The following is a 22,001-nucleotide window of genomic DNA, read 5'->3' on the forward strand; positions in this document are numbered from 1 at the left end:
TGTTGTCACCGTTTGGGTCAGCGAAGTTCAGTGAATGATTGACCTACGTCTATTGCCTACCCATTGAATATCAAACGTGTTTTATGAAATTATATGTCACTGTCGTCATTTCCACTTTCTGACGCAATTTACTTTCATTTTTAAGGACAATTTACTTTCACTTTTTGATGACAGTAAACTGCATGTTAGCCAAAAATTGTAGGATTTTTCATTATAGTACTTGTAACCCTTAGTCTATTTTAAAGAAATCCATATTTTAGATATAACGGAAAACCGATTGCTGTATAAATGAGATTTAATTCTATTTCAATCCAACCATCTACCGTTCATGACAAGAAAAAACAACAGTCTAAATTTCTCTCTCTCTCTCTCTCTCTCTCTCTCTCTCTCTCTTTCACTCACTTACACGCGCGCCCAATTGGACTTTAAATCACAGCATTCTTCAATTATGAAATAATCTTGCTGTTTATAGCGGTGAATTGGACCGGACCAACGTCAGCTAGACGTATTGACTCGACGAAGAATGAATCATGGAATGGCTCTGTTGCAAGTGGTAAAATTGATTTACTACATAAAGATGGGACAAAGCCATAAATTTGTAGAGGACGGCGAATATATTTCCGTGAAGTGTTTTTTTGTTGTTTCTTTTGTTTTTGTTTTTTTCCTACGGATACAATTAAATGGGGATCACAACCATGTCGTGGATTAAGGTTAGCAAATATTTATCTTCAGTGTTTTGATCAGTAAAAGCTCTTGATAATTATTTCTTACATTGTCAGGACATCTGAGAGTTGCAGAAAAGTAAAAGCAAACGTTAAGATCATTAGTGGCAGATACAAGACTCGAAAGCGAGTTGTTGGCTCAGTTTATATCGCTAATGATCAGACAACGAGGATGAAGAGAAAATGTATTTCCGTATCACATCCCGTTTAGTTTTCAGTTCAAATGGATGCAAAGTAAACTTCGTCTTATACCCACCCTCTCTCCGGGATCGATATAAATATAGAGAATCGATTTAATCGACTCTCTAAAAATTACCATGGCTTTGTTTCTGATCAAAAGAAATCGATGATTAACGATAAAAAGAAATCTCCTTTGTGTAATTTTATTTTACTCTCGGATGTAGTTGATGCAGCAAGTCTAAATTCAATCCGAAACACTTCTTAAGCTACTTCAACAAAACAAAACTAGCCAATGAGGAAGCTTTGTTGTGGATGTTTAACCTAGTTGAAATGGCACCAAAATCTCCCTAAAATAAAGTCTCATACAAAAACGAAAAACATTAATACTGTTCTGGATAACTGTTTGGGTATAAGATGGATGGTCATGCCTAGAATGACAATCTCATCTTGATTCTTCAGCTAAATGAAAGCGGATGAAGGGCTAAAGGGCAAAAATGACGTGTGTGTTTGTATGAAGGTAATAATCTTTTCTATTAAAGGCACAAGGCCTGAAATTTGGGGGAGGAGGGAGGGGCCAGTCAATTAGATCGACCCAGTACACAACTGGTTCTTAATTTATCGACCCTGAAAGGATGAAAGGCGAAGTCGACCACGGCGGAATTTGAACTCAGAACGTAACGGCAGACGAAATACCGCTAAGCATTTCGCCCGGTGTGTTAACCATTCTGCCAGCTCGCCGCCTTTGAATGAAAGTAATCGTGGCGGTGACCTGTAATAAAGTCACAATAATAACGTCACAATTTTGGCTAGGGAAAAAGTCACAATTAATTTATGGGATCCGGACAAAATACCCCCGGGCAAAACCCCTGTGACTTTTTTGCCCGGGACTTGGATCTTTTTTAAAACGGGGGCCACATTTTTCATTAACGAAACACTTTGAAACTTGGAACACTGGTAGAATGTGTCATATAAAACATCTTTTTCTCTTAGTCTTCTTAAAAAAGAAAAGAAATCCCTAAGTTATTCCATGTTAAAGTTGTCGTATTTCTGTAATTTCAACCAATCACTGACGTCCATTCAGCCGATATACATTAAGTGCCGACTACATAAACAAACGATTCTGAAACAATTCTATCGGTGATAGGGTTAGGGTTAGGGTAAAACAGCAAATTTAAAAAGAAAAAAGCAAATAAAACGAAGAAAAAAAAAAGGAAATGAAAAAAGCAAATAAAACGAAGCTATGGCTTAATCAGCCAAAGGAGTAAATATAAACAACTGAATACTTGTCAGTGATTGGTTGAAATTATCGAAATAAGACAATTTTTTACATGAAATAAATTCGAATACAAAAATATTTTTCTGTTCTATAACACAAAATAGATAAGTATACGAAGTTTGAAAGTCTTTCGGTACCAAAAACACTACGTAAAACATTAATGAACAATGTGGCCCCCGTTTTAAAAAAGATCCCGGGACTTTTTTACCTGGATTCATAATGGCATATATAAGGCGGTGAGCTGGTAGAATCGTTAGCACGCTGGGCAGAATTCTTTACGTTCTGAGTTCAAATTCCACCTAGGAATTCGTCTTTCTTCCTTTCGAAGTTGATAAAATAAGTATTAGTTAAGCACTGGGGCCGACGTAATTGAGTATTCCCCTCTTCCAAAATTTCAGGTCTCGTGTCTATAGTAGACAGGATTATTACTATTAAGTTAGAGGGGGAAAAATCATGGTGGAGACGAAATGGCACAAATGGTAAAAATATGAAATAAAAGCACAACAAAAGAAAACGTAATTGAATTTAGCTTGAACAAAGAGAAGTAATTAAAGATCTTAGTATTATTAAGATTAATTGGTTCATAATTACTTGAATAAGATCAATTACTTTTAATTTGTTGAGCCACTATTTCCCATTTGGCGCCTTTTTTACCAGTGCCAATTTTACAAATTATTATCGCGTACCGTATGTGTGTGTGTGTGTTACTTTCCTTTTACTTGCTTCAGTCATTGGACTGCGACCATGCCGAGGCACCGACTTGAAGGGTTTAGTCAAACAAATCGACCTCTGTCGAACCGGTAGGTTATGAAAGAGTAGAGAAACCAACACTTGTCAAACGATGTGGGCGGGTGGGGACCAACGGTGAAGGTAAAGAATACGCACACCCAGCTTTTAGTGTTACGGTTAGGGTTAAGGTTTAGGGTTAGGGTTACGCCGAAAACATAGATACGCACACAGAGTTTCGTCTTAAGACATGGTCACACTGGGCAGTTACTCGGGGTCCTCACGGGCTTTGGGGACCCCATTCTAATCTATGTACGCTATGGCTTGCTGTATATATAAATATATACTATAGGACCAGTGCATTGATTCGCTTAGAGGCCTCACGGGTCTAGGGAACCAATTCTGATTTCTGTATGCTGTGGTTTGGTGTCAGTAAGCCAATACTGTTAACGCTAGTGCATTGATTTGCCCCGGGTCTTGTAAGACAACTCTGCGTGCGCGCGCACACATACACATGTGCATTCATACATCCACGCATGTATACGTGCATGACGAACTATTATACAGTTTCCCCTCTTCAAATTCAGGCAAAGCATTGGTCAGCTTGAAGATACAGCAGATTTCCCAAGATGTCACATAGTGAGACTGAACCGAAACGCCATGGTTGCGAGATATAATTCTTAATCACCCCCCCCCACACACACACACACGTACTGTAATTTTAGAACATGAGTTTCCATCATCCGTAATAATTAATCAAAAATTAAAATCACCGGTGAATAAGACACTTGCGAACTGAGTTCGCTACTCAGTTTTGATTCTCTCTGGAACCATTGCCTGCCATGTGTCCCATTTGGGGATCTGCTAAAAACAGTCTCACTGCCAGTTGTCCATTGTATTTAAAGTGAATTGCTTATATACATTGCATTTGCAGAGGTGGGTTTAACAATATTTCGTAGTTAAAGTTTGTCATTATTAGCTCTGGCTAATTCTAGAGGACATTTTGAACTACAAAAATAGTGACTGTTTTGAAAACTTTTTTTTTTTTTTGCATTTTCCATGTGTCATTCATTGATATCTCATATACTTCGTATTTGATACTATAGTTACAAAATAACTAAAATGTTTATTATTGCAATTGAATAGAAAAGGATAAATATACGATCCCCATTTGGGACTTTTCGAAAAATTTATCATAATTCATAGGCGCAGGAGTGGCTGTGTGGTAAGTAGCTTGCTCACCAATCACATGGTTCCGAGTTCAGTCCCAATGTGTGGCACTTTGGGCAAGTATCTTCTACTATAGCCTCGCGCCGACCAAAGCCTTGTGAGTGGATTTTGTAGGCGGAAACTGAAAGAAGACCGTCGTATATATGTATATGTGTTTGTGTGTCTGTGTTTGTACCCCCATCATCGCTTGACAACCGATGCTGGTATGTTTACGTCCCCGGTTCGGCAAAAGAGACCGATAGAATTAGTACTAGGCTTACAAAGAATAAGTCCTGGAGTCGATTTGTTCGACTAAAGGCGGTGCTCCAGCATGGCCGTAGTCAAATGACTGAAACAAGTAAAAGAGTAAAGAGTAATTTCCCAAATAATTCACATATGAAGAAAGTTTAAATATTATATATTCTTTTAACTCCTAAGACACCTGGCAAAGCCAAAAAAAATATGAATAAAAAAATCTGGCATTTGATGGGTTAAGAGAGGGCACATCAGTACGCTGCTGTTTTCTGCGATATCATAATAATTCATATTAGCTTCACTTGAATGAATGGCGGGAATTCAAGTCTTCGACTCATCGAAAGTGAAATTTTTAGCAAAAGTAAAAGCTTCTAACACCGATTCCACCCAAAGCAGAGATTGATTTTTTTTTTTTTTTTTTTTTTTTTTTTGCATCTGAGTAAAATGACAACATTATTTTCGGAATTTTTTGTTAGACTGATTAGAACGAAAAGTGAATTTTCATTTCTCCTTTAGGTTTACGTGTGTGTGATGAAAGAAAGAAGAGACATCTAGGCTGACTGTACAAGACCCCCCCCCCCTCTGAACACGACTTTATTATTAGGGTGTCACTGGTGCTCATTTTCAGCTGATCGCAACAGGAAATGAAACGCTTGACTCACCGCCCGGTCTAAGAATCAAACCCACGATCTAACGACTTAACGTTCCTAATTACTAAGCTATGTGCCTTTTTTTTTTTTTTTACTACAGGCGTATGCTCAGGGCAGACCCGTTCACCTGTACCATTCTCGCCACTTTCATCCACCTTTCAGCAAATTGGCTAGAAGACAACACTTCCCTCTCTGCCCTTATTTTCTTTATCAAGTTGATCAGGGATTGGCCAAAGAGAAAAAGTGTTTGTCTTCAGCCCCTTCTTTCGCCATGATTACCAGACATATAAACACAGCTTTTCCTTCTTGGTTAAAGGAAGGCGGTGGAGCGATCTTAACGATGGATTCAGTTGACAGCCGGATCCGTCCCACACGCGACAGCAGGTGTTCGACATAAACCCACAGATCAGCAATGCTCGGGCACTGGACGAGTACATGCAGGACCATCTCGTCGTCTTGCGCGCATCTCGGACATGCTCAGCTGACGGCACCTCCGTGCCTGTAAAGTTTATCTCGAACAGGCTAGATCCCCGGTAGCACTGCCAGGCCAGAAATTTTTGGAAATTATCCATCGATCCCGGGCCGAAAGTTCTCCGGAAAAGAGCGACTAGCTGATCTTCTTCAACGCCCACACTGTCCGATTGGCTGAGGGCTGTGAACACTTGAAGACATTTCACTTTTCAAATACTCCCCCTCGGTCTCTGTTTTATTCAAGACTGTAGCTTCTTTAAAGAAACTAGCTGCGGAAATACGTGTCTGGCGAACGGCGACTACACTTGTTCACCGTCAAAGAAGCACTGGAAATGTCGTAGTCTCAGTGCATGTCTGAGCATCATCAACCACGGCATGCCCAGACCACAACTCAGGTTGACAACAGGTAGACCGCCTGACCATCGGGGCGCGTCCCTTCCACAAGAAGCAGAAGAGTACGCAACTGGTTCTTAAATTACCAACCCCGAAAGGATGAAAGGCAAAGACGACCTCGGTGGAATTTGAACTGAAAACGGAGCAACGGGCGAAATGCCTAGCGGTATTTCGTCTGCCGTTACATTCTGAGTTCAAATTCCGCCGAGGTCGACTTTGCCTTTCATCCTTTCGGAGTTGATTAAATAAGTACCAGTTAATCACTGGGAGTCGATGTAATCGACTTAATCCTCTTATCTGCCCTTGTTTGTCCCTCTATGTTTAGCCATGTGGGCAATAAAGAAATAAATTATTTATTTCAAATTTTTGCTACAAGGTCAGCTTGGGAGAGGTGGGGATGTGCTGATTATATCGACCCCAGTGTTCAACTGATATCTATTTTATCCATCTCGAAAAGATGAAAGGCAAAGTTGACCTTGGCGGAATTTGAACTCAGAACGTAACGACGGGCGAAATACCGCTAAGCATTTCGTCTAGCGTGCTAACGTTTCTGCCAGCTCGCCGCCATAAAAAAAAAAATAATAATAATGATAATAATAATAATAATAATAATAACAATGATAATAATTAGTACTGTTACAAAAGGTTTGCCTTCTTGATACGGCCAGAATAATCAGGAAAATATTAGATTGCTGAAAAGAACGGATAGTATGTTACAGGTAGCAAGCCCGCTACATATGCAAGACTCCAGGAGCTCCAACAAAACATGTGACAAAGAGAGAAAAAAATAAAAATAAAAATAATAATAATAATAATTTGAGCAAAAAAAAAACTGCGTGTTTATTGTTGGCATATCTACCCGAGACTAATATTAATTTTCTGTTTTAGCCTGTTTAACAAAAGTAGTCATAAGCTTTGAATTGTTCCCACCCCAACACACACACCAAAAAAAGCAACCACTTTTATCGAGTATTTTGAGTTCCCGATGTTCGCATTGTTTCTACGCTCCATAAACATAGAAGACTGTGCTTAGTCAACGCGAAGTAATTGTAATGAAATTTTAATGAAGAATATTTGGTTTCAATTATTCGAAAATGCTTTCGAGTATTAAGATTTTGCTCATCTGTTTTTTTTTTTTAATTAATTTTGAGTCGTCTCATTTATTATTTATAATTCCTTATATCACGCATATGATCGTAATATGTTGAAGAAATGAAAAAAAAAAGTTATGTATGAATAAAGTGCTGGATTTTAACCTAAAATGTTAGGAACACAGCTGCTTCAGCAGTAATATTTGATTTATCTCCCTTGCATAAGCAACTTTTATCTTTTACTGAATATTGTGGCTGACAGCACTGAGCTGATCTAAATGAATTTTTGCTATATAACATGTCCTGAGTTCAAATCTCTCTAAGCTAGACTTTTCTCTTTAGCCTTCGGGGCTTGATAAGAAAAGAAGCATTAACCGTATATGCATTAATTGCATATAATTCTCACTTCAATAATTAGTAACATGGCACCAAGTTAAAGAATTTTATTTCTTTCCTTTTTGTTTTATCTAATTATTGCTGTTGTTTAACCCCAGGTTAATATTGATTGAGCAGGTCTACCATCAAAGTCTTTCTATCCTTGACTACCCCGTCTTTCTTTGCCTTTTCATTTGAGTGCTATTTTATGGGGAAGCTTCTTCATTTTATTTTTTTTTCTTTAATCATTATATTCAAAGGACCATCATATAGATTTGTTTTATTTTACTCGTGAAATTAATTATTATATCTACTTAAAACTTATCATTTGTTACGTCCAGATTTATATTTCTCCCCTGTCATAAGTAACGTAATTAAAGTGATACCAGAGATAATCTATCTATTTACAAGCATTAGAGCAAGATATGAGAGAGCCGAGATTTTGACGTAATTCGAATGCTATTTCAATTCACATACGACTCTAAAGTCCACGAGAGAAAGCCATCACCAACATTACATAATCTAACGGTAAAAATGAGGACTGGCTCAATGTTTTGATTTTTTTTTTTTTTAAACCGAGATTATCATTCGATTCTGTCAGAGGTCAACTTTTCTCTTTTTCTGTTAGGAAAAATCTTTAAAAATTATCAGTATTTTACTGACTTCGATCCATTTAATATTTCTCCTTCAATTAAATATTTTGAGATTTAAAAAGTCAACAGAAACTCCTCGTTACATACTGTTTCAAGTTGTTTAACCCCCAAAACATCTGATCGAGCAAATCTATTGATCAAAAGCATTTTCAGTCAAGACTATGTACATATTCAAATTTAGAACTACATTGTTCAGTGTTTAAATATATATATATATATATATATATATATATATATATATATCAAGCGAAATCGTGATGGCACCTGTGCCCAGCGTCACCTTCCTGGCACTTGTGCCGGTGACACGTGTAAAGACATTCGACCGAGATTGTTGCCAGTGCTGCTGGACTGGCCCCTGTGCAGGTGGCACGTAAAATGCACCATTTTGAGCGTAGCCGTTGCCAGTACCGCCTGACTGGCCTTCGTGCCGGTGGCATGTAAAAGCACCCACTACACTCTCGGAGTAGTTGGTGTTAGGAAGGGCATCCAGCTGTAGAAACTCTGCCAGATCAGATTGGAGCCTGGTGTAGCCATCTGGTTCACCAGTCCTCAGTCAAATCGTCCAACCCATACTAGCATGGAAAGCGGACGTTAAACGATGATGATGATGATGATATAAACGGTAAAATATGATTTTAAGGAGATTTAGCTGATATTTCTAACAGGGTTTGCGAACACGTAAGAGGGTCTCTCGTTACACTGAATAATTCCAACAAACTTCAAGTTTCAAGCCGTTACTTATCACGTTGATCGAGAGATTGCTATTGAACTAATGGATTGAGTGATGAAATTTTTTTATGCATGTGATAGATTTCCGCAGTAGATATTATTCATATTTGCTCGATGTAATTCAGTCATTTAAAAATAAAATAATTTGATTGAGTAGATCTTATGACCAGACCTGTTTTAGCGATAACCATTCATCTTTTTCGTAGTTGTAGTATATATATTTATTTATATTATCTAATGTGTCCTTTTTTACGATGACAGAATATGATTTGAGTGAAATTTGATCGGTATTCCTAGAAAATCTCTGCTAACAAAGGAACTTTATTGGCTTTTGTTGGCTTGATGAAGCTTTATAAATTCTAGTCACAGCTTACGCTGGTTGTAGTTATCTCCCTTTAAACTATCCGGCTTAAAGTAGAGGCTGGCTTTAAGGATATTTTACTACACTCTTAGCAAAAGGACCGAGAAGCGACGACTTCGTTATAATTTAGAAATCTATATTTATGATCATTATTTAAGAATATATTTGAGAAAATTCCAAATGATTGCAAGATATTTCGTTCGTTTATCTTTCTTTTTTATTTTTCATGAACTACAGGGTGTCCACAAAGACTGAGTACATGGGGATTAACACATCCTTTAAGAAATTATTATTTCTAATAGTTAATTGTTTATGTTATGATTTTATTTACTCCATGTAGCCAGTCTTTGTGGACACCCTGTATGATTTTTTTTTTTCAATAATAGTTATTTTATTAATTAAAAATTTAGATGATTTAACAATTACATATACCACACGTATGTATGTGATACATATATAATACAAAACCACATTAAAAATATAAATCCAAAACCGAAGAAAACATAAACATGAGTGAAGAAAGAAGAAAAAGAGCGTAAAAACATCTATTCAACCGTGAGTGCTTGGTTGGTTGTACACCACAAGGTTCAATAGAATTTTTACATATGATTTCAGATCATGAGTCAGCTGCTTAGCAATTAATTCAACAAACCTATAATGAAATGTATTGCAACCATATCTAACTCAAAAATTGTGTACCCAGGACAACATAATCCAATGTGTTTTCCTTTACTTCAAGACATGGTGTGTAGTTTAAAGGAGATATGGGGGCTATTTCTAGTCTGTCAAAAACCCACCAGGAAGCTAATATACCATGCTTATATTTCAATTAAAACCATACAGCAATGATAGGTGAAAACCGGTTGCTGTGAATTTTGCTAGAAAAAGTACAGACAGTGACTTCTTTAAATTCTCAGACTAACCATAAACAGGGGCTTAACTCAACTCTTCATTCAAATCACTCAGATTCGAATGAATATTAATATTAAGCTGAAACAATATTCTGTGTTGCTTTAAATTTGTTGCATTTGTCAATAAGATTCTCCATTAGAGCTATTAGGGCTTATAGACCATTGTTTTTCTAGCATCTTATCAACCAGAACAATTAGCATTGAAGAACTGTTAATCTCATAATGGTGAATAAAAGCCAGATTTATTTTGTAGCAGGGATTCATAACCAAAATGTTTAGTAACGAGTTCAAGTTATGCATCACAACTGAATTACAGTAGTTTCATGTGGTTGGTCTATTAAGTAACTAATCAGTGTCAAACCTTCTTGAATTTTCTTCTTGTGCCCTGTAATAAGCGACTTTTGGTGCCTAAACTCTTTGCAGAGCATTGAGAACAGCCAACTCATTCACACATCTCACCTCTTGCCAAATAAAATGTTGAGACAGCTGGGATTCGCCTTTGACAATGTTGTAAGATGTATGTATGGTCACTATAGAAGATCATCAAGAACTGTGATGCATGGCATTTGTAAATATTTTGAAGATTCCATTTCTATGTTGCTTTTTTCCCATGCTGCCCATAATGACTGTGTCTTACTGCAGTCAGTGTGACTAGATTGCCAGCACACCTCTTTGTGATATTTCTGTTTAGTGTCCTTCATCATAAAGATATTTCATGTTGGTATGAAGTGCCTAAGGTGTGTGGATGAGAATTATTTTAGGAAGGCTGAGGTGTAGGTGCCTCTGATGGGAATCCAATAAGATTCGAAAACTGATTAAGGTTTATTTTTTCTTTTATTCTTTTACTTGTTTCAGTCATGCTGGAGCACCACCCTTAGTCTAACAAATCAACCCCAGGAATTTTTCTTTGTAAGTTTAATACTTATTCTATCAGTCTCTCTTGCTGAACCACTAAGTTACGGGGTTGTAAACACCAGCATCGGTTATCAAGCAATGTTGGGGGGACAAACACAGACACAAAAATACACGCTCACACACACATATATGTATATATACAACAGGCTTCTTTCAGTTTCCGTCTACCAAATCCACTCACAAGGCTTTGGTCAGCCTGAGGCTATAGTAGAGAACACTTGCCCAAGGTGCCACACAGTGGGACTGAACCCGGAACCAGAAACAGTTAAATTAGCCCTGCTTATAACGGTACTATACAGGTTACATATATTATACCATACCTTGATCCTGTGTGGACTGAGATCCCCGTTGTCAAGTCCCTGATATTTAAAATAAAGTGTTAACACTTACAGTATGTAAATTAATAGCTCTAATTATCTGTAGCTGTTGTAATTGTTGATTATATAAACAGATTGTCTGCTTGCTTCTCTGGGTCAAATTGATGTGGATGGCTCTGATAAGAATCTTATTGGATTCTCATTGTAAAAAATCAATTAATGCAAACAACTACATTAGCCCCGTTTATAAGAATACTATTTAATCTGTGTGAGAGTATCACTGTGATATGGAAACTCTTGGAGACGACAACAAAACACTGAAGGCATCAGAATTGGTAGAATACTGATGATCTCAGCTGCCAATTTGACATGTGATGTGGTAGAAAGGATTAGCAGGAGATTCATGTGATAACCAAACTCTTCTGTCACTTATAACATGGTGGAAATGAAGGTAATACGTTAGAGGGTAGAGACTCAGAACTGGTCACCTTTCATAGAAGACGGAGCGTGCTGTTGCATGTTGTACATTTTCATTGATTGGGATAATGGTGATGAAGAAAATGACAACGATGACACTGTGGTTGTAATTGCTGATGATCATGAAGATAATAGCTATAATGATGATGATGGTGATACTGGAGATAATGGTGCTAAATAGATTAAAAGTCATGCATACTAACACATATTCAATATCACTGTCATATTAAAAAAAAAAACACGTGTAAGCAGACTCATTAGAAAATCAATATTCATTGACATTTCTTTGACACTAGCTGGCCTTAAAATAATGTACCACCATACTAAACAGATTTTTTTTTTTCATTTATTTATTTTGTTTTTATATATACTCCATAGAGATTGCAAATATTGCAGATTTCCAAACTGCAACATTTATCAGAGAAGCTCTAAATGTACTTACACCAACACACACGCACACACACACACAAGCACATATGCATGCACGCACATACACACACACACACACATGCACACTCATGCACAAAACATGGGCTGATCCAAGGCTATGTATGGTACAAGCTGCTTGTCCAAAATGCTGAGCATTGGGGGACCTTGTGACCTTGTGGTTGTGAACTTCTTGATTAATCACCCATGATATATCAATAGAAATGAAATTTAATTGATGGAAACCGTGGAAGCCTATTGGACGGTCTCATATTGTCACACTGTGTCATGCTGATTCTTGGGCAATGTTCAGCCACCTCCATTAATTTAAGGAACGGGTATGGCAACCAGTTGGTTAGAAATAGCAGCAAAATTCCCCACCTTCCAACCACTTCTTATCTTCTTAAAAAAGGATGCACTGGGTGATGTTGTGTTTAATACATTGTCTGAAAATACAATGGAGTTATCATGGCTGGAATGCTTCAATTGTAGATCAACTTGATCAAAGTTAACTTAGGTCAAAAGAACAACAAATTTTGTATCAAGACACCCTGTACTGGCACCACATAAAAAGCACCTGTGCTGGTGCCATGTAAAAAACACCCAGTACACTCTGTAAAGTGGTTGGCATTGGGGAAGGCTTCCAGCCATAGGCTTCTTTGTTTGGTTCAATCCCAATCTGTGGTTCCTCAGACAAGTATCTTCTATGAAAGCTTCAGGTTAACTGCGTCCTTACGATTGAAATTTGGAAACTTGTCAGAAGGATTCTCCCTCTTAATCGATATTAGACTCAAGTCATCTCTTGGTTTAACACCACCACCAGGTTCTTGTGCATCTTTAGTGGAGACCAATCTGTGGTTAGCATTCAGATCAGAACTCCAGCCTCAAGACCAGCTTTCTCCTTTCCACCCATCAGCCTCAGAGGCACCCAAAAAAGCTATAGATATTGCCCTTGCTTCTATAATTCATCATTGTCATCATGTATCGCACGCCTTATGCAGTGCATTGATGACACTACAATGAAAGTCTCCGTGATTAAGCACAAGTTCTCCCATCAGATGAAGCCATAGCATTTCTTTGTTCTGGCTTCCTCATGGATACATATATACCTATATGTGTAAGCCATCTAAGAGTCCACAAATCAGGAAAAAAATGCACTCATATATCTGTCAATAGAGTGGGTATATTATCCAAAGTGGACTGTATTATATATCCATTATGACCAATCTTACCTATTGGTTTCACGCTAGAGATTCAATGGAGTGTTAGGTAACAATCTGATTATGTAACCCTACACTCATCAGAGGTAGCCGATATGAAATAAAATATGGCAACTGCATATATATACTGTGGTGTATGCGTGCGAGTAGATGTAATCGCCTTACTTCGGTTTTCCTTTCGTCGACTGTGAGTCTGTCTTTTGCGGTATCCGATCCTCGAAGCTTGCTCCGACCCGAAGAACACTAGGAATAGCAGCTGCTTCTCCCAAACCTAGACCATTGCTTCGCACGTCCTCTCCTGACGACAACCCCATTCGAAAAAGGGCACGAAATCCCGATCGAGGCTCCCTCTGCCCTTCTTCCTCTTCCGGTCAACTCGCCCTTCCAGTCAGCTCCCCAGTCACTGACGTCAACCACATATACATATATCTATATATACACTTATCTATCTATCTGTCTATATATATGTATATATATATGTGTGTGTGTGTGTGTGTTGCTCCATCTTCACAGATGATTGCCACCTCCTTGTGCTTCCATGTCAATGGCTTTCTGATTTTCCATCCGTGACCTCTCAAATGATTATTCATTACCATTGCAGATCTGCCAGATCTGAAGCATAGGTGATAGCTGAAAGTTGTAATTTACTGTGCATGTCACCACCTTACTTTTGCCGTGTCACAGCTCTTCTTTTGCCATAGGACTTTCAGTAGATGGAATAGCAAATGAGATGGCCATAAAGAGATATCTGTATGTCATTGGATTATAGTGATCAATTCTTGTATGACACGAGGACCAGTTTCCGAGTCTCCATAATTAATACCTAGTTACAGGTCAAAACGAGATGACCAGAAATCATGTGTAATCACAGGTTTTACCTGAGTATCCCTCTCCTAAAAGGATGCTGTGACAACAGCAATGGGTCCATCACTCCCAGTGGTTTTACTGCAAACTCTGACACCAACCAAGGGTATTTCTGCATCCCCATGCCCAGATGGATTGGCATCACCTATACAGTTAACCCACTGCTGGGACCCTGTTTGGTGCTACTACTCTGAGTCAGGGGAGATAGATCGATAGATTCATACGTACATACTTCGGTATATATGTATATATATATAGACTTTTCTTAGGTAGTATGATACTAATAGCCTGGTGTTGAAACTCAGAATAAAGTGTCAGTTGAGTACAGAACAAAATATGAAATTAAATAAATGACAAGCTCTGAAGAAACTATAAGGTGATGCACAAACAATGAACTCTGAGTGCACTGCATTATATAGCAGAAACAGCTGTAAGCTAATGAAGTTCATAACATAACCTTTGTGCTTCCTTGTCATTTAATATGTATGTATAAATATTTAAATGTATGTACATATACAAAAGCAAAAGAAAAACATAAATATCACAGACTAATCATAGTCTAATTACTTTCACCAGCTGTTTCATATAGTCCAAAACTATTATGTAAGAATGTATGTATATATATATAGGGCTGATATTTAGCAAGGTGAGACACACATAAGAAGGAAGGAAACAAAGGACCACTGATGAGGTCACAGAAGTGTGACGAAAGAACTCTGGCCGAAATAAGATTAAGATTAATGTAATATAAAGCTGAAGCAAATTAACACCAAATATACAGTGCGTGTGTTTTTATTGGCTAAACTGGCAATATGACCATCCCCAAGTACAACAACATATATATATATATATATATATATATATATATATATATATATATATATATTATTCTTTTACTTGTTTCAGTCATTTGGCCATGCTGGAGCACCGCCTTTAGTCAAGCAAATCAACCCCAAGACTTATTCTTTGTAAGCCTAGTACTTGTTTTATAGGTCTCTTCCAGTTTCTGTCTAACAAATCCACTCACAAGGTTTCGGTCAGCCTGAGGCTATAGCAGAAGACACTTGCCCAATGTGCCACGCAGTGGGACTGAACCTGGAACCATGTGGTTGGGAAGCAAACTTCTTACTACACAGCCGCTCTTGCACCCATATATATATATATATATATATATATATATATATATATATATATATATATATATATATATATATATACATATATATATATATATATATATATGTATGTGTGTGTGTGTGTGTGTGTGTGTGTGTGTTTATATATATATATATATATATATGCACACACACACACATTTATATATTCAAACCAGTGTTAAAGAGATTTAGATGTGCCTGGTTACACTAAACTTTTTGGAGGATCGTACTAACACTGTGGTGGAGAGGGAGATAAGCAAATCACAGAAGAAAATATAGGCCTGGTCGATTATAGGTGATGGAGCTCAATAACAACAACAAAGAAAGCTTATAGCTCACCTACATACGAAAATTATTACGAAGAAAATCATCATTTTATTAGTTTCAAAAAAGACAGAAACTGCTATAGAAAAATTCAAACTGAGCGATAGCGTATGAGTCTTCGTGTGTTTGCTCAACCTGCTAGATTTCTAGCTGCCAAATTTTCTCAAATCACAACCCGCAATTTTAAGAAAAGGACATTTTGAATTATGTCTGATGTGTACAAAATGTAAGATAGTCACAGCTGGAATCGCTTTCGTCATAATTCTGCTCGATCAGGGCTGAGGTAGGTTATCAAAAAGTAACAGCAATCACTTGTTCTTTTGGTTTTAGTTTGTAGCTTTCGTACAGAACAAACGGGCTGGTAAGTTGGGATCTTCGTGCCAAAATGACGTCTTTAAGGCATGGGCATGCTGGAGCCCAATTCTGATCTAAGTGTGCTGTGGTTTACTGGGAATAAATAAATACTATAGGCCCTAGTGCATTCATTTACCTGAGAAGCCTATAATTCCGCTAAAGACGGCCCTGCTTCGTACCTTTCCTAATATCCATTGTTAATTTAAACTATTTTACCTCTCCACTTCTCACTCATTCTCACAAACTTGAGTCTGTGCAGGTTTCTTAAGACAATACTTTGCCACAACTGACGTACCTCCCTGGTCAAGTGTTAAAACAGGTCGTACAGTAGGACCGAAGGAAAATACCCCAGCAAGTATTCTGCATATTGAATATTTAGTATCCAATTCGTTTCCCCACCCCTATTGTTGTTAGTAACAATCAGCTTCTTGCTATTTCTTGATATATTCATCACTTCTACTTGAAGTTAAGCTGAATATGCTTCGTTGAGATTTAATTAAGATCGAAGTATATGCGCTTCTTGAATTTTTCGTCCATCTGGATCTTCGTTATTTTCTAAAAGTTTTGATTGATTGATATTATTAGAATTATCTTAATTGATTATCATTTTAGATTTTGATCATTCCCAGCGAGATTGTTCGTCTACAAATTGCATGGATGATTCCAGTTAATTGAAATTGTTCGACTCTGCTAAATTACATTTGTAAGACCCTACCATATGTACATCTATTGTACCCATCTAACATAAGATCAGCCCTCGTTAAGTGTACCTATGATCAAAGTACCATCCCGTCTCTTAATACGAGAGACTATACTTTACAATATGCCCTTTCTTCTGTTAAAGATGAAACATTGTGGTTTGGGAAAGATTTGTCTTCTATTTCTAGCAATCGCTATGTTTTGAATGTTAGCATAATAGCAGACGATAAAATTACTTATTGACTTGATGAGAAAGTAAATATAGACACACAGAATGACAGGGGTGTGCTTCGTCAAACTGACATACTCAAAATACCACACTAAACGACCCCCTCCCGGAACCTTTACCTGGTCTGTTGACCTGCTAGAAATCATAGCCATATCTCCCTTAAATCACATCCTACCATTTAAAATAAAATAAGTATATCAAATGATACATTGGAAATGTCATTGATATAAAAATGAAAGACTGAAACGTTGTTGATCATATGTCTGTTCGATCGGGTTGACTTGGGTCAAGACATCAACACTATCTTTGTATAAAAACAAGATCTTGTGTGAAGCTCTCCTGCGACCCAGCTGAAAGATCACGATTTCCGGCTGTAATTAATAGATTCGGAGTGGGACGTGATGTCTTGCTTCGGCATAGAAAAGAAAGAGTCTTCATTGGTAAGCCAATGATCCTTTAAAAAGTTACATATTGTCACATCGATACGTGTAATGTGTCTGTCTGAGAGAGAGAGAGAGAGAGATGGGGTAGGCTGGTTGATGTAATCTATTCATTGTGTTACAATTTATTTCTTTTAATTTTAATTATTTTGTTCCTTAAACGATATGCAACTTTATTCGGCATCAATTTGGAAACAAAATTTGCGAGTACTGAAAAAGAAAGTTCTTGAGGAAATCATAAACTCACGGCGAAAGTAAAGAATACGTACACCCGATGTTTGGGGGTCAGGGTTTTCGTTACGCCGAAAACGGGTGGTCAGCGTATTCTTTACCTCCGCCGAAACTCTCCACAATATCGCTATATAGAAATGCACAAAAATTGGTAGGTTTGTGGTCTGCTGCGACAAGACATGAATAAACATCAAAGTGTATACATTTAAAAAAAAAAAAGTTAAAACTGTCGGTAAAAACAATAATCGATGTTTAAAAGTTGTCAATATTAATCTAATAATCGAATAGTTGTCCATTTTTCTCAAGTTTGTATTGATTGAAGTTTTATGTTTTCTTAGGATTTTGAAAACACTTAAGATAAAGCAAAATAAGATAGACATATTAGAAAATAAATATTCCACTTTTGATATTTCACAATTTCCTAAACAAAACATGCCGTTTATCAAAGGAAAAAAATTAAAAGATTTCGAGAAGAAATTAAAAGGAAATATACAACACCCCCACCAACAGAAACACACAAAGAAATATTTCATTTTTACGAAAAACTTATTATTATTATTATTATGTTAGTACTTTTTTACGCAAATGTAAATTGAAATTTATGTCAATGAAGTGATATATATGTGTAATAGTAGCAGCAGTAGAAAGCTCTACCAACTTTTTGCAAAGTAGGCATTTAACCAGCAGTGAACACCCTGATGTAGATAAAGTAGTAAAACAGTCAACATCGTAAAACAAATGTAGAAGAGAGGCTAGAAGATACTTTGCCGAATGAAATTAGAACCAGATTAGAAGAGACTGGTGAAGACTACGTAATATAGAAAAAGAAATAAGACGAATATTAGCCGAGAATTGCTGATAGCGTGAGAAGCCGGTTAGGAAGGAATGAGTAAAGAAGCGATTATTTATTGTTTCTTTTCTTCTTTTTACTTTTCGCCTGCTTCCTACCAATACCGAAGTAGTAGCATTTAGTATATTAGAATCATCTCTACAACTAGGTTCTCTCTTCATTTGTATTTCACACAACTGTTGATGTTGGCTGCCGTTGTTGGATCTCTCGAAGTTTTTTTTCTGTCTACGTCTTTCGAAGAGGCTTTGTCAATGTGCTTACAACACACACGCACGCATGCACAGAAAGAAACACAAGTAAACAAACAGATGCAACTACAACTGCAACACTGAGTTCATGCTAAAGGTCGATCCGGTTGTTTGTGAATCAACGTGAACTACTGCTGTAACGAATGGGTATTTATCTGCCGTGCAACTCGGTGAGTGTAATAAGCATGTGTGGAGTCGGTCAGAGTGTGAATGAATAACTGAAGATATTCCAATGAAGACGAACTTATACTTAAAACGAGTACGTGGATATATATTTGTATATATGTAATATATATCTATACGTTGGAATATGTAGGCGTATACACATAATAACATCGAGCTAGTGTAGTTGGTTGGTTGGTTGAATTCCCACCCTCCTTCCATCTCCGAATGACATTTACTAAATTCATTTGATGCTGAGTCAATTTCAACTGAACAAATAACTATAGATGCGATATTCGATGCGTGTATATATGTATACGTGTGAGTGTGTATACATCAGAAAGCATTCGCAAGATTAACGACACTCGATCCTAAATTTGAACACCTTTCCAGCTAACGACATTACCTACTTTAAAGCCAATGTATATATATCTGTGAGCTTGAGACACGTTTCACTTTGTGCGTGTGTGTGTATATCTCATATATATATATATATATATATATATATATATATATATATATATATATAATATATACACGTGTGTGTATTTTACTTAGCATTTCGTTTTATTCAACTTGTTTTACCACCTAAGGTAATTTCCACAGATACCAAAACACGCATTTTATCAGAATAAACATACTAAAATACATACACCCACACACACGTATTAATAATTTCACTAAAACATATACGCACACATTGTTTTCTCATGTTGTCATCTACTTTTCCAATTCATAACTCCTTTCGTCGACCAATTCTATTTTTCTACTGCCGATCACTCACTGTGATTGACCGATTCTCAGAAATCTCGCGCACACCCACTTAGCACCAAACCGAAGTTTGTATATTTAAACAAACACGTCTATGTTGAAGATACGGACTTGTGTAGCTTCATTTGCAAAGAAGTGACCAAAATGAAGACAATACTATGTGGGATCAATAGTAATAAACGAAGGATTTTATTAGTCTTCATTCTGTTATTACACACGACTGTCTTTGGAGAAATACATCGTGCCAAAATATATTCTTCGAAAAACGGTGGTATCAGCCATCATCAACAGCATTCCTCAAAGCGTCCCACTCTGTCACATGGAAACTCTATTGGTAACAGTAAAGTTGGCGAAAGAGGACAAATTGGCGAAGTGTCACCGTGCGAATTGGATGGAGTTAGCAATCAATGCAACGGAAGGAAATCTGTTACAGGTGGTAATACCCCAAAATCGTCAGCTTCCTTCTGGGAAGGTGACAAACATTTGACAAATGCGGATATATATGTATGGATAAATTCATTATTATGTTCTTCATTAGTCGGACTTTCGGGGGTTTTACCTCTGTTTGTGATTCCTAAAGAAGCTGGGGAATCCCTCCAAGGCGGAAGTAAGTGCAGTTTCTTAACGTTTTCTTTCTTTGTTTTTTGTTTTACCTTTCAGTATGCACGACGATAAAAATAGGTAAATAAAAAGAAACAACGAGCGCGTGAATGAATGAATGGATGGATAAATGAATAGAAGACTGTACAAATTGATGGACCCTCTGATACTTTTATTTTTCTTCTATAAACACGTGTCTGTATATTACATATTGCTGCTTACTTACGCAATTCTTCCACTCAAGCTGCCACCCTCACTCACTCTCTTTTCCACTCTCATCTTTCCTGTCGTTTTAGTTGTAACTTTTTTGTTTTGTTAAACTTGTAACTTTGAACCGTGATCTCTTGTTATTCAATATCCATTTACAGTAATCGAGAGTTAATTTTGAAAAACCAATTTCGTCACCCTCAATCTATGATGGGCCTCTAACTCCATCACCACTACACAGAAAATAATAACCGGGTTAACGAACGAGCCTGTGCGTGGTCCTAGGATGCTGCTTTATACCATTGGTTCTCAGCTGGGAGTCTACATGGCCCTTAGGGGTCCATATAAAATTTTGTTAAAATTTATGTGCAAGAAATTGGTTATATTTCTACAACACACACAGCAAATGGCTGTGGGGATCCAGTAGAGAAAAATAAGAATCGAAGAGGTCCATAGACAAAAAGTGGTTGAGAACCATTTTATACGAATAACAAACAGCCCTCAGTACTTGAATTAAACGTTATTTTGTCGAACATGGAAGGGTGAAAAGCAAACCTATTTCGATGGGGTTGAGCTCAGAATGTAAAGGGCCGTTATAGTACCGCAGGCATTTTGCCTGCTCTAACGTTTCTACTGTTACAGTCGATCTGCTCGAAATAGCAGCCAAATTCCCTCAAACTTCGTCTTACCGGCTTAAAAAAATGTAGGACACATTGGAAAATGTAGTCCTAGATATACATATAGATTTGTAGAACGTCTGTGGTCATTGATCTGCTAAACCAGGGCTGACCGGGAGCTAAATAATGACAACATTTAGTTTTCTCTTTCATTCATTCAAAAATACACAGACGCCACTGAATATTTAAGAAACATATGTAAACATTACGCTTGGAAGCTACTCTTTAGATGACATGTATAAACAAAATGCTGTGTGATGCATGCATACATGCATGTGTCAACGAAGAAATAACTACGTGTTCGCTGGATCTGCTAGAAATAGCAGTCATGTCAACTTAAAATCACATCCGACCGCCTCAAAAAAAAAAAAGGACGTGCACGTTGGATGAACTTTTGGAATGGCTGTCCCTGCGGAACAGCTTTTTTATCTAATTTTTTCTTCATTTTTGTTTGTTTGTTTGTTTGTTTGTTGTTGCTTGATTATTCCTGAGATTACTTTGGTACTACTGAGTTTTAAAAAACTCAGAGCAGTAACTAGCAGAAAGTAATGTTATTACTGCAATAATTTAAACTATTTGTGTGTGTGTGTTTGTGTATCTCTCTCTCTCTATATCTCTCTCTCTCAATATATATATATATATATATATATATATATATATGCGAGTAAAAATAAATACAAAAAAGGTGGGTTTTTTTGTATGATTGTGTATAGAGGAATATATTATTTTGCTTAAAAGAGTTCCAACACTGTCTGTTTTTTATGTTTTATTTATATTCCTGCAGAACTAATGTGGGGTATAGAATATGGAATATACAATATATAATATGAT

General features: G+C 37.0%; 2 protein-coding genes across 7 annotated transcripts in view; one reads left to right on the top strand and one right to left on the bottom strand.

Annotated features, from left to right (window-relative positions):
- LOC106876006 (F-box/LRR-repeat protein 6) overlaps positions 1-22,001 on the bottom strand; it is a 336,390-nt gene that overhangs the window by 196,793 nt on the left and 117,596 nt on the right. The gene's annotated exons all lie outside the window — the stretch shown is intronic.
- The window catches only part of LOC106876000 (zinc transporter ZIP13), a 223,700-nt gene continuing 221,179 nt past the window's right edge, over positions 19,481-22,001 (top strand). Inside the window, exon 1 of the mRNA XM_089340926.1 lies at positions 19,481-20,293. Coding sequence (XP_089197052.1) covers positions 19,831-20,293 — 463 coding nt within the window. The 5' untranslated portion in view covers positions 19,481-19,830. The remainder of the gene's footprint in view (positions 20,294-22,001) is intronic.

Source organism: Octopus bimaculoides, chromosome 2 (assembly GCF_046866305.1).
Source record: "Octopus bimaculoides isolate indiv1 chromosome 2, ASM4686630v1, whole genome shotgun sequence".
NCBI lineage: Eukaryota > Metazoa > Mollusca > Cephalopoda > Octopoda > Octopodidae > Octopus > Octopus bimaculoides.